The 16,016-nt window shown below is 37.6% G+C and overlaps 1 protein-coding gene across 2 annotated transcripts; it reads left to right on the top strand.

Moving 5' to 3' along the window:
• The first annotated feature begins 273 nt into the window (after positions 1-273).
• On the top strand, positions 274-15,699 carry fam199x (family with sequence similarity 199, X-linked). Of its 2 annotated transcripts, none has more exons than XM_072663899.1 (7): positions 274-484; positions 1,824-2,019; positions 5,338-5,557; positions 8,358-8,510; positions 9,126-9,287; positions 9,978-10,226; positions 13,673-15,699. In XM_072663899.1, the coding sequence occupies exons 2-7, from the start codon at positions 1,853-1,855 to the stop codon at positions 13,844-13,846; spliced, it is 1,125 nt and encodes a 374-aa protein (XP_072520000.1). In that variant the 5' UTR covers positions 274-484; positions 1,824-1,852; the 3' UTR covers positions 13,847-15,699. The 2 variants fall into 2 exon arrangements, with proteins under 2 accessions (XP_072520000.1, XP_072519999.1); XM_072663898.1 differs by having other exon boundaries at positions 275-484; positions 1,846-2,019.
• The last annotated feature ends 317 nt before the right edge of the window (positions 15,700-16,016 follow it).

Raw genomic sequence — 16,016 nt, 5'->3', positions numbered from 1 at the left:
CATCACTCGTCATATATTTAACTGTTTTTTTTTTTACTTTAGTTAAACTTTTGGTGTTCTTGACACATGCTACTGCTTCCATGTTTTTTTTAGCTGAAAGTTATAATTCTGCACTTATTCGTCTCTTTTGACGTCTTCCTCAAAGTAAATGTTCAACGAATGAACGTATTTAAAGAAGGAGAGTGTGACAAACCATTTATTAACATAGCTGGAGCAGCTGGAGCCGGAGCGGTTGAAGGCGCCGTCGGTGGATGACGTAATCCATGCATTCCTGGTCCGTTGTCGTGAGGCAAGTTTTGCGCACGACTGCGCCGATTCGATGATCTCCAAGTAGTACTTGCCAGTAACGTGTCATGAGCATGACATACAGATCGTGTGTAATTGCTAGTCAAAATACGTGGTGGTGAAACGTTGTCAGAGAAAAGTGTACGAACGGGGTTGGCACGACGAATATGGAGTTCGCATACTAAAGAAATCAAACCAGGTAAGTTTAGGCTGTGTTAGGATTGGTTTGTCATCCCGTTATGGCTACTAGCTATGTTTTTAGCTGACTAACCAAACTAGCGACATTTGTAAGTCCGTTTGTACGTCGTCTACACATTAGCTAGCTAATCCAGTGTTAGCAATGCTCGCTAATCCGGGAGCCTCGTTTGTCTTGAAGGGAAGACTGCTAGCCAGTTTGCTAGCTAGCTAGTTCGCTATCTACATACCTAGCTACTTGTCAACAAAAGGTAATGAGTAAAGGCTAATGCTAGTCCGACCGGCTATTCGATCTGGCGAGAGGCGAGATATGTTGATGGCCTACCCATTTTTGCACGTTTATGATTGTGATCAACATGCATCAATGTCGAGTCAGTAGCTGGCTAGCTAGCTACCTTTGAAACGTCCACGGTAGCTAGCACTAGTTTAGCTGGGTAAGTCGATTAACAAATACATTTAACGTTACTCGATTCGGTGCCTTTGGGAACACGACATCTAGCTAGCTAGCTACTTTTGCTTGTAACAACATAGGTTGTCTGTTTTTTTTTGTTGTTGTTGTTTGGTTTTTATCCGCTTGTTAGCTAGATTAAAATGTCGTTTACAAATTTAAAACTTAAAATAGTTCATTGATATGTTAATAATTGAATTGTAGCTTAATATTTGTCTGTTTTAACTTTTAATTTCCCTAAACTACACTCGAAACCCTAATGACAAGGCATACAGATGTATTTAATCAAACTGTTGAAAAGAAATAATCACAGTACAGAGAGGGATTAACATGGCAGGTGATGAAATTGAACTGTTTTTATATAGGTGCTATTTAAAAACAGTTCAATTTCGTCGTCTGACATGTTTGCAGTCAGTTTGTCTTAAACCGAAGATTTGCAAATGAACGTGTTTTAACTTGACAAAGACGAGACGTGACAAACATACGACTAACAAATGCAAATCGTTCAAGTTAAGTGCAAGTGAGAACTTTTTCCGTTTTATGATTAAGGTTTAAATATTAAGTGTGTAACACTACACATTGAGTCTAACACTGCATAGAAACCATTAGTGCAAAAAAATAAGTAATCTGTTGAATATCTCATGTAATTGGATTGTATTTAGCAATCAAAACAAATTATTATTATTATTATTATTATTATATTCCACACTTTTCCCACCTGTCAGCTGTTTTATTAGTAGGTTATAAAACATTGATACAGTAAACATCTCTCTTCTCTCTTTTATTTAATTATTTTTTATTTTTCTTTAAATGTCATGAAAATATACTATTAAAACATACCAGGAAGGGGTCCAATTTTACTTTTCTCTGAATCTGTCTTCAACTATATCTTCAGAAATCTTCTGTCCCATGTTCAGGTTCTAGATGTCAGACGACCTTTATGAGAAGTTTCTTGCTCCAGAGGAGCCTTTTCCTCTGCTGTCGCAGCGAGGAAACCTCAGTGAAGATGGCACATTGGATGTTAGTGACTTTGGCTGTCAGCTGTCCTCTTGTCATCGCACAGACCCTCTGCGCCGTTTTCACAGCAACAGGTACGATATGATGTTTTTTTTGTTTGTTTGTTTTGTTTTTTTTCTCCTTTTTTTATTTTATTTTTTTAATTCAATAATATGTCTACAGTAATAGTGAATAATGGTAGTCTGGGAATGCATCACTTTATACACGTGATGGTAATCATGGAGGGCTATAATATAACATGTTTGTATACTTGGTCATCTGTAACTTGATGGTGTCAAGTTTGAATTAGGGATGTTTTTATTGTTACATCTGTGTTTAGTACTGTTCCAGTTGTTGCTGTAGGTGTTTCAGAATGAGCTGAAATAGTAGTTCCTACCATTACAGAATTAATGCCTACAATAGGTGTGTCTACTGAAAGTACCTTTTTTTTTTTACCCCAAACAAGGGAAAAAAAACCATTGATTATATATCTATATTATATACATTTATATTAAAGGCCCTTAGCTGATGCTCTTATCCAGAGCGACTTACAAAAGTGCTGTTTACTAAAACAAATACCCTTCACTAGTTTGTATAGACTAGGATTCAAATATGCCTCTGAGCTTAGATACTACTAAACACAAAAGTCAACATGTATTGCATTATATGCAATATGCATTATACTCGATACTACACTTAATAGCCACAAAGCTTCTATGTTAACCAAAAGACAAGAGTATCAGCAGGATAAAAGTATATTTAAAAAAACAGTCTACCTTACAAGCTAAAGATGAACCCAGGTAAAGAACCAAGCACTCCTCTTCATCTTCAGTGGCATCTGTTAAGGGCAGAGGTAAACAAGGCACCAAGTGAGCAGTCAGTTCTTGAAGGTGATCTGCTCAAAGCAGGTAAAATGAGCATGCGTGGGGAATTTAGCAAATCACAATCTTTAGTTCTAGTTTCTGTAATCATACAAAATTCTAATCTGATCTACTTTTAGTTGGAGTAACTTTTAAAACTCTGTAGTGTTTAATATCATGCAGTCTAGTCTCACTGACCCACATGACCTTTCAGCTCCCAGTTCCTTTACAACTCTGCAGTCAGATCACTTGGTGCGTGTAGTGTTTATTAGCATTAGCCTCCTCCTTGGTTCTGAATGTGCTGTTCAGAGCTGTTTTGAAACAAAAGAAAGGAGTGTGGTTCTCTCGCTGGTGAACACCATGGTCTGGTTTCTAACCAAGCAGATAAAGGAGTAAAGATTGGGATGGAAGGGCCGTTATGCCGAGTTCACACTACACGATTTTAGCCCTGATTTTTTGGGCTCACCAACAGCTTTTGGAAGGGATAAAATTCCGATGCAGAACTACGACAACATACGTGGTTTTTGGCAGGGTGGACAAAAACGGCAGAGATTAGCACACCTAACACACTCTTTACCTGCTACACTCTCATTTACAGCGAGGCTCTGAGCTAGCTAACTATAAGAAAGCTTTCCTCTTCCTCGAACCTTACGTTCTGCCTTAAATAATGCAGCGGTTACGTTCTACTGTTGAAATGGATTCAGTAGAACTGCAGCACTATTTAAGGTAGAATGCAGAGTTAGCCTAAGAAGCTAGCTTTAGCTTTTGTTTTGTCTGCTAACTGTTAACATCGAAGCACTTATCAGTTCAAATAAAGCTCTGTTTAGTTTTCCTAACCAGAATAAAGTCTCAGATGAAGTCTGTCTGTGATAGCTTTCCAAAAAATTTAAGGATCATGTCTGTTAATGGTGCCTAGAGGACGCCAGATGGCACCCTGCTACAGCAAACCTAAGGATGGATCGGACCATTAAAAGCTGATACCCGATTGATTAAAATGCCAGGAACGGCACCTGATCCCGAGTCACTGGATCGGGACATCCCTAGTCAGATGTGGTGTTGTGGCACAAGGGGACCTACTCAGGTGCTAATGTTATGTCTGATCAGTACGTACCCCAGGTACATAAATATCTGTCTTTTTAGGTTTATCACATTGCATCAGAGTGCAACGCTACAGATAGAAAAATCAAATCACAAGTGTAAAGATGAGTGAAAAACCTGGGTGCATAGTCTCCCACTTGGTAGAACGCAAATGTATACAAATAATAAGAAATGCAGAATATATACACACTGACTTACTGTTAAAATGTACTGCTGTGATGTAAATGAAATGTTGCACTGCTATACACAAATAAACATTGGATAGATGTGAATTAAAGTATAGAGTGAGTGGGGTCTTCTGTGGGTACAGTGTGACTAAGCCACAGTTCCAGTGTAAGTGCAGTGTTTAAATGGGGTGGAGGTGTGATAAGAGAGCCTTGTGATGGACTGGACTAATACACTGTACTACTGTACTAGTAGTTAAGTGATAAATGTTAAAAGAAACATTTAGTGAATGTCAAATATAGTATTTGTTGCATATAAAATGCACGCGCTATGGTTGCACTGTAAACTTTTGAATGTTTGTGTTCTTGTTTTGTTGGTCTTTAATGTGATCCAATTTTACTGACAGATCTGGTGGTTTTGCCTGTTTAAAGTAGTAGTGGTCATTTTGTTGAATGTGCATAGTGCACTGTGTTTTTAGTGTCTTTTTTTTATTTTTTTATTTATTTTTTGGCAAAAAAAAAAAATCATGCAAAGATAATTTCAAACATTTTATGTGTAAAGCGCACACACTATCCGTGATGGCAACACTTGCTCTGCAATCCAAATAGCCATGCCGTCATGCTGTGGCAGTGAAGATCATATCTTATGCATACAGGGTCATTCAGCAGAAGCCACTGGGCTGATGTCTTATCACTCTGCTAGGGGTATGTATCTACATCCTTGGGCAGTGTTGAGAGATCTTTCAGTGGTAGATGTCTGCACAGTAACTTTTTGCCCACAGTTCCTTGTCACTCCTCATTCAGTGAGCTTGGTGATGCCACTTAAGCTTTGCTGAAGATGAGTGCTGTTCCTTTTGGCTTTGTTGGTAGTTGTCATTCACCGTACTTTACACCACTCCTGTTAATTAGTAAAGAAACTACAGTTGTCTGTCACTTTGAATCTGTAAGAAAATGTGCTAAGTTTCTCAAGACCTTGTTGAATGGTCACACCCCGTCTCATTCCCAACTCCTATCAAAAGTATTGGATGGAGCATCATTACAGAGAACAGTTTAATTGCGCCACAGCTCAATGCTGGGGATGATTTTTATGCCCCATGCCTGGCATTAGACATGGTACAAATGGATTCATGTGTGTCGGCTCCAGCAATTATGTGCAACTTAAAGTAGCTGAATGCATTCATTAGAAGGTGTGTCCACAAACCTCAACATGCCAGCATCACAAAATATTCCAAATCTAATCTTTTTTTTTTTTTCTCTCTCTTTTCCCCTTTTATTTATTTATTTTTTGAAGATGGAACCTGACCTCATGTGGCACGAGTGTGGCCAGCTCAGAGTGCAGCGAAGAGCTGTTCTCTTCTGTGTCTGTGGGGGACCAAGATGACTGCTACTCTCTCCTGGATGATCAGGAACTCACCTCCTTTGACCTTTTTCCAGAGGGTAGTGTCTGCAGCGATGTGTCCTCTTCCATTAGCACATACTGGGACTGGTCAGATAGTGAGTTTGAGTGGCAGGTAAGGCTTGAGAAATGAACACATCATAATATTCACTCATCAAATCTCCTTTATTATACCATTTATAGTTTTGCTCAGAAGTGAAATATTTAAGGCATCCGTATGTATTCCTTAGACATTACCTGTTAACTTGTATTGTAAGGAATATAAGGAATTTTATATTAATATGTAATTCCTTGAAAAAAACAAGTAACCTAGTATAGAATTTACAAACCCAAGGATTTGTAGGTGCTGACATAGTCTGGCCTGATTTTTATATAAGAAGGAATGCACCAGTCCAGAAATTAAGTACCTCTTTTCAATTCAATTTTTTGTGTGGTGTGAATGAGAAACCAAGTTAAAGATAAAGAACATGGTGCATGTCAGTACAGTTTGTATGTTATCTAAAATGAAATGTGACACTTGGTGTTCCAAAAAAAATGTCATTACTAAGTTTAAGCGGTGGTCAGCGGACCAAGGCCCACTTACCTCATTTGCCCACCTAAACATCTAATTGCTGAGAAGTAATTTTAATACAAGTGATTTATTAAGTAAACCACAAATATGCACTCACTCATCCAAATCAGTGAATTCAGTTGTTTCAATCAATTCCTTGGCCACAGGTGTATAAAACCGAGAACCTGGGCATGCAGAATGCTTCTACAATCATTTTGTGAAAGAATGGGTCACTCTCAGGAGCTCAGTTAATTCCAGTGTGGTAATGCAATTGGGAATGAGAGCAATCCAGCCACAAAGTGGTAGGCCGCATAAAATGACAGCACAGGGTCAGTGGATGCTGAGGCGCATTGTGCGACTTTCTGCAGAGTCAATCGCTACAGACCTCCAAACGTTATGTGGTGATGTTCATAACATCACTAAGTGCAGTGCAAAGCATTGGTGGACTCTAGAGCAGTGAAGACCTGTTTTCTGGAGTGACGAATTGCGCTTCTCCGTCTGCCAATCCGATGGACAAGGTTTATAAAAAAAAAAAAGGTAAAGGTGCACCTTTTGTGTCCTCTGCATTTAACCCATCTGTGGTAGTGAACACACACACACACACACACCCAGAGCGGTGGGCAGCCAACTCCAGCACCCGGGGAGCAGAGAGGGTAAAGGGCCAAGCCCGGGAATCAAACCCACTACCCTGTTAGCCCCCGGCGCTCTACCTGCTGAGCCACCGGCGCTCTACCTGCTGAGCCATCACTGCCACCACAAACACTGACAAGACTGGGTTTGGCGGTTGCTAGGAGAATGGTACTTGTCTGACTTCATTGTGCCGAGGGTAAAGTTTTGTGGAGAGGGGGATTATGGTGTGGGGTTGTTTTTCAAGAGTTGGCAGGCGAGTGAATACTTTTGGGAATATAGTGTATGTCTTAAGACCACTGTCACCGGTGCATAAAGAGTAGAAGCGTATGAACATGGCATGTTCAAAGCATGACTCAAACCAAACACAGTCTAATGCTATGTAATGAAAAGTTCCCAATAAAGTTACACAGGTTGGCCTTTTAAACTAATAACAGTATATCTATCCAGCCATTCTCTAGTTGAACATGATTTAGTGCTCTATGTAACTTATTTCACCCCCCTTGTCTTATTGACCCTGCCACCAGCCCTGTTACTGAGTGTTCCCTTTTTTTGGCATAAATGACTCACCATACCAGTAAGAACCAAGAATGTACCACTTTTTTACACTTCTTACCAAACCTAAAAGAGTGTTTGACCGTACAGAATGCTTTCTATAATATATTGCATGAAATCAGTAATGTAATGTGACAAACTTTACAATAGATTATTTACAGGTTAAAAGCACCAATTTAAATATTGGTTTATTGCAAGTCAAATCAGTATACATTAGCGATATTGTAAATGCAGGCTAGACTATCAGACTGCTTGGTGAGACAGAACCATCTCAAGTGTTAGTTAGTTAGTTAGTTAGTTAGTGACACAGGTCCCTAAAAGATTCTCGGACCGAGAAACAAAATTCAAGATTGGATTGAGGCCAAAAAATTTAAAGTGTCATGCCTGGACCAAACCAGGTACTGCTTATCACCTGCGCAATACCACCCCTACTGTGAAGCATGGTGGTGGCAGCATCATGCTGTGGGTTTTTATGGTTTTTGTGTGGCTGCTACAGGGGAATTGGTCCAGGTTGACCGAAAGCTGAATGGTGCAAAGTAGAGAGATGTTCTTAAAGAAAACCTGATCCAGACCGCTGAGGACCTCAGACTGGGCAGAAGATTCACCCTCCAACAAGTCTGACTCTAAGCACACAGCCAAAACAACACAGGCGTAGCTAAGGGACAACTCTGTGAATGTCCTTTAATGGTCCAGCCAGAGCCCTAGAGCCCCCAATTGAACATTTCTGGAGATACATGAAAATGACTGTCCAATGATTGGTCCTCATCCCAAATATAGGTGCACAAATCTTGTTGCATCATACCCAAGAAGACTAGAGGCTGTAATTCCTGCCTAAGGTGCTTTTAAGTATTAAGTGCTGAATAAAGGGTCTGAGTGCTTATGTGCTCAGTTAATTTTATTGAGTGCAGACTGATGAAGGGGAAAACTTTTAATCTTAATAATTTTGCACAAGGCTGCAACATAACCATTTAAATAAAAAAAAATCCAGAACTAGAGTGAAGAGATTGTTGAAGTTTTTGTCAAGTACGTTTTATAGTGTATATTGTTACATCACTGAATCATACTATGTCTTTATAAACTGCATAGTAATGTGAAATTTTGTGCTGTGATGGTATGGTACACATGTATAATCTGTTTCTTGCTTTAACACCAGATGTTTTCATTCCCATGTTTCCATCTTCAGTTACCAGGAAGTGACATAGCCAGCGGAAGTGATGTGCTTTCTGACATCATACCTAGTGTACCAAGTTCACCCTGCCTTGTTTCAAAAAAAAAGACCAAATCGCATGGAAACCTTGACGAATTGCCTTGGAGTGCCATGACCAATGATGAACAGGTATGGCTTTAAACCAGGGATGTCAAACTCAACCACTTAAAGGGCCATAAAAATAAAATCTCAACTAAGCCAGGACCATGGTTACACATTTTATTTTATGATGATAATCCATCATCATCATCATTATTATTATATATTTTTGTATTATTTAATTCCCTAAACTGTAGAAGAAAAATAGAGGCTATTGAAGTAGACCTTTAAATGTTGTTGTTGTTGTTATTATTATTATTATTATTATTATTATTATTATTATGATAAACATACATAAGTAGCCACAAATAACTGTTAAACTGACTTGTCTTCAGGAGCCAGATTCTTTAAATGTACCTGTTTGCTTGAACTAGACACCTGGCATCTTTTCTTTGCTGCAAGTTTGTCAATATCTGTCAGTTAAATGAGTGCATTCACAAAAAACAACTGTTTAAGGGAAAAAAAAAGAAAGAACAGGGTTGCTCCAATCTCAACGTTTCAGGCTGATATTCATAGAAAATCTAAAAGGTGTATTGTGCCATTGGTCTGATGTGGCCTCTGGGCCTTGTTTGACACATTTTATTACTTTAACACACTATTTATTTGTTTGTTTGTTTTTGTTTTTCTTTCTCTTCTTTCTTTCAGGTGGAGTATATTGAGTACCTGAGCCGGAAAGTGAGTACAGAGATGGGACTGCGGGAGCAGCTTGATATAATTAAAATAATTGATCCAAGTGCACAGATATCTCCAACAGACAGTGAATTCATCATTGAACTGAACTGCCTCACAGATGAAAAATTGAAACAGGTCAGTATATAAAATAAATATTTCTTTTTATTATTATTATTATTTTAGGATTTCTTGTTTGTTTTTGTTTAGAATAATCCTGTAAAATGTTTGTGCTGAAACTAAATTTGTTTACCAAACACTGTTTAAAAAAAGAGCAAGGGATCTAGACAAATGCTATTTTGACTTATTTCTATAGTGTGATTTTTTTGGGGGGGTTTTTTGTGTACAAGATTAATCTCATTTGTGTATTATTATGTGTGTTATTATTATGCACATTTTTCCAAATTTAGCAATTTTTTTTTTCTTTGCTGGTTTGTCTAAGGCCCTGAATATATATATATATATATATATATATATATATATATATATATATATATATATATATATATATATATATATATATATATATATTATCTGCAGGGTGGAGATTTTCCATACAGTTGCAATTAAAATGATTCCTGCCACATTCCAGCAAATTAGGTTTATTAGCAAAACTTACTTGTAATAAACCAATCAAACGAACAATTTAAATTGTTTTTTCCAAATTACACACACTGATTCTGAAAGTGCAGGGGTCATTAAAAATGGCATTTAACCCCTTCAAGACAAGTGTCTTTAGTACTTCGTAAAGCACCCTTGCCCTTATCAATTGCTGCAAACATAACAAACATTCTGGCAACTTTTGCTTTACATCTTGGTGTTATCCAGGTGAGGAACTATATCCGCGAACACAGTCCACGGCAGAGACCTGGCAGCACGCGAGACAGTTGGAAACGTAGCGTGGCAAGCAGCGGCAGTACTAGTGGTGTAAGTGCCCACAGCAGCAGCAATGCCAGCATGGTGAGCAGCGCCAGCAGCAGCACTGGATCATCCGGATCCAACTCCTCCACGAACATTAGCCGTGCCCACAGTGACGGTAACCTGGCCACTGCAGCAGAGCGTATCAGAGACTCCAAGGTAGGCTAAAAACTTGAAATGGATAGGTGGTGTGGTCAGGTGTGGGTTTTTTGTGCCCCCCATCCATTTATTTACTTATTTATTTACTTACTTTCTTTCTTTTTAAATGTATAAATGTCTCTTTAGTACACAAAGAAAACCATGATTTCTGATTATGACCCCATCAGTCAGGTACTGAATTTAGTTACAAACTTAAGGAAACTTAAATTTAATTAGCAATTAGATTAATGTTAGTTTTGTGAGAAATTATTGCAGTTTATACTATTTCTCTGTGCATCACTTAAAAGGATGTTTGTCCCTGTTTGTAAAAAGAAAAAAATAATGTGTGTGTATATAATTACATAAAGTGCCTCCAAGTAGTATTCAACCCCCTGCAGATTTTGCAAATTTAACAAGTTGCAAATGAGTTACAGCCTTCAAAGCTTTTAACAAGGTTAATAGTAGTTCCATAAGCCTTCCACTTCCGGATGATGCTCCCAATGGTGGAGACAGGTAGGCCCCACTCCTTGGAAAGGGTTTTGTACCCCTTGCCAGCCTTGTGACCCTCCACGATTTTGTCAAGTCAAGTCAAGTCAAATTTATTTGTATAGCGCTTTTTACAACTGTTGTCGTCACAAAGCAGCTTTACATAATTATTACTTAATAAAGAACAGAGACAGAGAAGAAAGAAGAAATAACATGAAGCGTCAAAGACCCCCGTGAGCAAGCCAACGGCGACAGTGGCAAGGAAAAACTCCCTCAGAGCTGGAGGAAGAAACCTTGGGAGGAACCAAGACTCACAAGGGGGACCCATCCTCATCTGGCCAGACTGTTTTAAACATTAATGATAAAAATTACCAAACCAGGTACAACAGAAAGTTAATAGTTGTGATATTAATAGTGTCAGACAGGCACGAGTCCATCTCTGATTTTGTCTCTGATGGCCTTGGAATGCTCCTTAGTCTTTTCCATGTTGACCATGTATGAGTGCTGTTCACAAGTTTGGGCAGGGGCTTAAATAGTCAGAAAAGGCGGGAAAAGATAATTAATCCAAACATGTGAAGCTCATTGTTCTTTATGCCTCAATTACTTCTTAATACTTGAGGGAACCAAACAGAATTCTGGTGCTTTGAGGGGTTGAATAATAATGGACCCTCTGAATAAACTTTTCACAATTTTGAAAAGCAAAGAAATAATTTTTTTTTGCTGTAGTGCATTTCACACGTCCAGGCTGATCTACAGTCCAAATGTCACAATGCCAAGTTAACTCCAAATGTGTAAACCTGCAAAATCTGCAGGGGGTTCAATACTACTTGGTGTGTGTGTGTGTGTGTGTGTGTGTGTGTGTGTGTGTGTGTGGTTATTATATATTTTATATATATATATATATATATATATATATATATATATATATATATATATATATATATATAAACAAAATATAATATTATAAATATATAAATACTATCACATTACAATGATCTCTCACTGTGTGAAGTGATTGTACATCATTATTCAGGTGTTGGTGGAAATCTGCATATTTTTATGTTTGTGTGTGTGTGTATATATATATATATATATATATATATATATATATATATATATATATATATATATATATATATATATATATATATATACAGTCATGCCCGAAAGTATTCATACCCCTGGCAAAGTTTGACTTAAATTTACTTTTATTTAACCAGAAGTTATATTTTTGCCTTGAAACGACACAGGCATCTCCCAGGAGATAACACAATGATGTACAAGAGGCATCATTGTGGGAAAAAGTATTTCTCAGCTTTTATACACATTTGAACAAAAAGTGGCATGTCCAAAATTATTCATACCCTTTGAAAACTGTCACAGTATATGGGAAAATCCAAAGTTCTATACCATTCCAAATAGTCCAAGCTGTTTTAAAGCATCCTAATTACCCTGATTCATTGGGAACAGCTGTTTTAATCAACTCAACAGCAAAAAAAACTGCTCTCTGCAGTTGGTTTGTGGACAGTCATGGCTAAGACAAAGGAGCTCACTAAGGACCTGCGGCTGTGCATTGTGGCCGCTCACAAGTCAGGAAAGGGCTATAAAGCCATATCAAAATGTTTTCAAGTTCCAGTGGCTACAGTGCAAAGTATTATTAAAAAAATACAAGAAGTTCCGCACTGGAAAATCTCAGAAGATGTGGTCGGAAGCCAAAAGTGACACCTGTGCTGGCCAGAAGAATAGTGAGAGAGGTGAAGAAAAATCCAAGGATCACCACCAAGGCCATCCTGGTGAATCTGGACTCTGCTGGTGGCGACATCTCAAGGCAGACAGTTCAACGGACACTGCACACTGCTGGGTTCCACGGACGCAGGCCACCACTTCTCCAGAAAAGGCACACAAAAGCCCGCTTGACCTTTGCAAATGCTCATCTGGACAAAGAAGAAGACTTCTGGTGTTCTGTTTTATGGTCAGATGAAAATTGAATTGTTTGGCCACAATGATGTGTGCACCATTTGGCGTAAAAAAGGAGAAGCCTTCAACCCTAAGAACACCATCCCCACTGTCAAACATGGTGGTGGGAACCTAATGTTTTGGGGGTGTTTTTCAGCCAATGGACCAGGGAACTTGATCGCAGTAAATGGCACCATGTAAAAAGAGGAATACATCAAGATTCTCAACAACAACATCAGGCAGTCTGCAGAGAAACTTGGCCTTGGGAACCGGTGGACATTTCAGCACGACAACGACCCAAAACACACAGCCAAAGTGGTGAAGAAATGGTTAGCAGACAAAAACATTAATGTTTTGCAGTGGCCCAGCCAGAGTCCTGACTTGAATCCAATTGAGAATCTGTGGAGGGAGCTAAAGATCAGGGTGATGGCAAGGAGACCCTCGAACCTCAAAGAGTTGGAGCTCATCACTAAAGATGAATGGGCAAAAATACCAGTGGAGACATGCAAAAAGCTGGTCAGCAATTACAGGAAGCGTTTGATTGCTGTAATAGCCAATAAAGGCTTTTCTATTAATTATTGAGAAGGGTATGAATAATTTTGGACATGCCACTTTTTGTTCAAATGTGTATAAAAGCTGAGAAATATTTTTTCCCACAATGATGCCTCTTGTACATCATCGTGTTATCTCCTGGGAGATGCCTGTGTCATTTCCAGGCAAAAATATAATTTCTGGTTAAATAAAAGTAAATTTAAGTCAAACTTTGACAGGGGTATGAATACTTTCGGGCATGACTGTGTGTGTGTGTATATATATATATATATATATCTCAAATCTCTTTGGGTGGCTGATCATGTTTTACTGTCATTTTCTGGATGTTTAATGTAACAAGACAGTTGATACAAAACCAGCAATTTTACTGTTTAAAATGAAACCATCTGGTAATTAAATTCTTCAGTACCCTGCTTTTGTGGTTTTAATGTTTTGTTTTTTTCTGTTTTTCTTTTAACAATACTTTCGTACAGAAACGTTCTAAGCAGAGGAAATTGCAGCAGAAGGCTCTGCGTAAAAGGCAGCTGAAAGAGCAGAGGCAGGCTCGCAAGGAGAGACTCAGTGGTTTGTTCCTTAATGAAGAGGTTCTGTCGCTCAAAGTCACTGAAGAGGAAGACCATGGTGATGATGTTGATGTCTTGATGTGACAAGAGTGAATTAGTCAGTGCTCCCTCTAAGCCTCAATTCTGTCACACTCTGTCAGTTGTCTTTTCTTTATTACTTCAGTTATCACTAGTCCCATCATAACCATTTAAAAAGGCATATATAATTACCAACCAATCTATGAAACAGAACTTGTTTTATAAGACAGTTGATCCCAGTTTTTTTTTTTGTTTGTTTGTTTGTTTTTTTGTGTGTTTTTACTTTACAGAGTAACATTTATGGAGTCATGTGCTTACATGATCATGTCTAATATATATTTAAAAAGAAATAAAAATCTACACACACATCTTTTGGTTTTGTAAGACAATGTGACATGTTTGGAACGTTAGGCATACAGGGAGCACTGAAAAATAAATGCATCCCATTTTTGAATCACTGATTCAATGATTTTTCAGTGATTTTGTGTAAGTGGCCATCTTGTTAATTGTATAAAGCTGATAGAGTTGGACGCTTCTAATTACTTTCAAGACAATTTCTTTTTTTTTTTTCTCAGAGGAATGGCAATATGTTAAGTAAAGAAGTACTTGCTAATGTTGTAGGTTGCCTACAGGATCAGATTTTGTTAATGTGTTAAATGGTAGTCAACAGAGGCTACTGATCTTTTTGCTTCATCTTTAATGATTATTTTGCATCTTTATTTCTATGTCAAAATTTCAAGTGTATTTGTGTTGAAGCACTTAAGAAACACAACCAAATTTCACCCTACTAAGAATACTTGCCATTTGCTAAAATGAAAAAGATGAGTGTATGAAACTTTGTTTTATTTAACTTTTTTTTTTGTTTTGTTTTTTTTGTATAGGACTACAGTACATGTGTTTTTATAGTTTCATTTAAGTTTGTGTGAATAAGTGCATTGAGGACACTAATGGATGAAGGGTGTTTTTCTTTTTCAGCTATTTGAGATTTAGTTTTCTTAGTGATGTTTTTCCCCTGTCTGATCTGTGTCTGTTTGAACTTTCAAGTCTCTTGTGCATTAGAGTGTCCCTGTTTCCTAAATGAAATCACTCATGACGTTTTGTACTTGACCAGATTAGCTAGGTAAATGAGGATACACTAATAGCAGTGGGCAGAGGTTTCTGTAAATAGTGTACCTAGAAAAAGCCATTTTAAAGCTTTGTTATAGCAAGACTAAAACTATATATACTTAGTTTTCCTGATATCCTGCTGAGTTATTGCTACAGTGTTTTTATAAAGCTTTGTGTCAAAGGCATCACAACACTTTCAGTAGCATAAAATTATATTTTCAGTGGTAGTGCTTCAGTAAAAAGGGTTCTGGCTGCAGTTTCAGATTTTTCACTTTGCTGCCCTTTGGCATGGTTATGCCTAAAACACTAATTTTCAGAGTACTTCATATGAAAACAGTCAAAGGTATCCAATAAACATTAAAATGGTTTATCTGCACCTTCATACTATTTGCATTAAAACGATTTTATCTATACTTTTTTTTTTTACTTTTAATGATTAATTATACTGTATTTTCATTATCCTGGGACTGAACAGGAACTTAATCATTACTTTGTTTACAGCTTGGTCACTGTACTTTGATTAGTCTCCTCCTTAATGCAAATGCTGACGCAACAAAGAGAGTATGAGTTGCTTTCACAGAAATGTGCAAATCTGCAGGTTTGCATGCTTTGAGAAATTAATGTAAACTACATTTATTTCCCTGATAATGTCCCATATCAAAATGCAATGGAATAATCTGATATCATGTTTCATTAACCACTGTAAGGAAACTGCATTTGAAATAAATTTTTGAACATGTACAATGCAATGAAGCTTTAAAATGTTGTTTGTTGCAGATACAGTGAGAAACTTAAATAAAAAATGGAAGCATCTCTTGCTTTTTCTCTCTAATCAAGTTAGTGTGTCTGCACTAGCACTTTAACATAAAATAAAGTTAAAATAACGTCTTTACACAATAGCACAGAAATACCATGTCATGTACCAAGTTTTGTGTCCTGGGCAGATTACACTGGATCCACATTTCCTGCTACCTGTATGTGTTTGCTGCACCACTGCTACTTTTCTTGTTTGTTTTTTGGAACAAACTACCAGGTCCATGTGTATATCTTCCAATTCACTGGCCCTAGTGTACACATAGTGTATATAGTCTTGAAAATATGCTGATGAATGCTAAAAATGTATCCTAAA

This window comes from Salminus brasiliensis, chromosome 19, assembly GCF_030463535.1.
Source record: "Salminus brasiliensis chromosome 19, fSalBra1.hap2, whole genome shotgun sequence".
Lineage (NCBI taxonomy): Eukaryota > Metazoa > Chordata > Actinopteri > Characiformes > Bryconidae > Salminus > Salminus brasiliensis.
The sequence above is the reverse complement of the archived record's forward strand: the minus strand, read 5'-3'. Positions and strand labels throughout refer to the sequence as shown.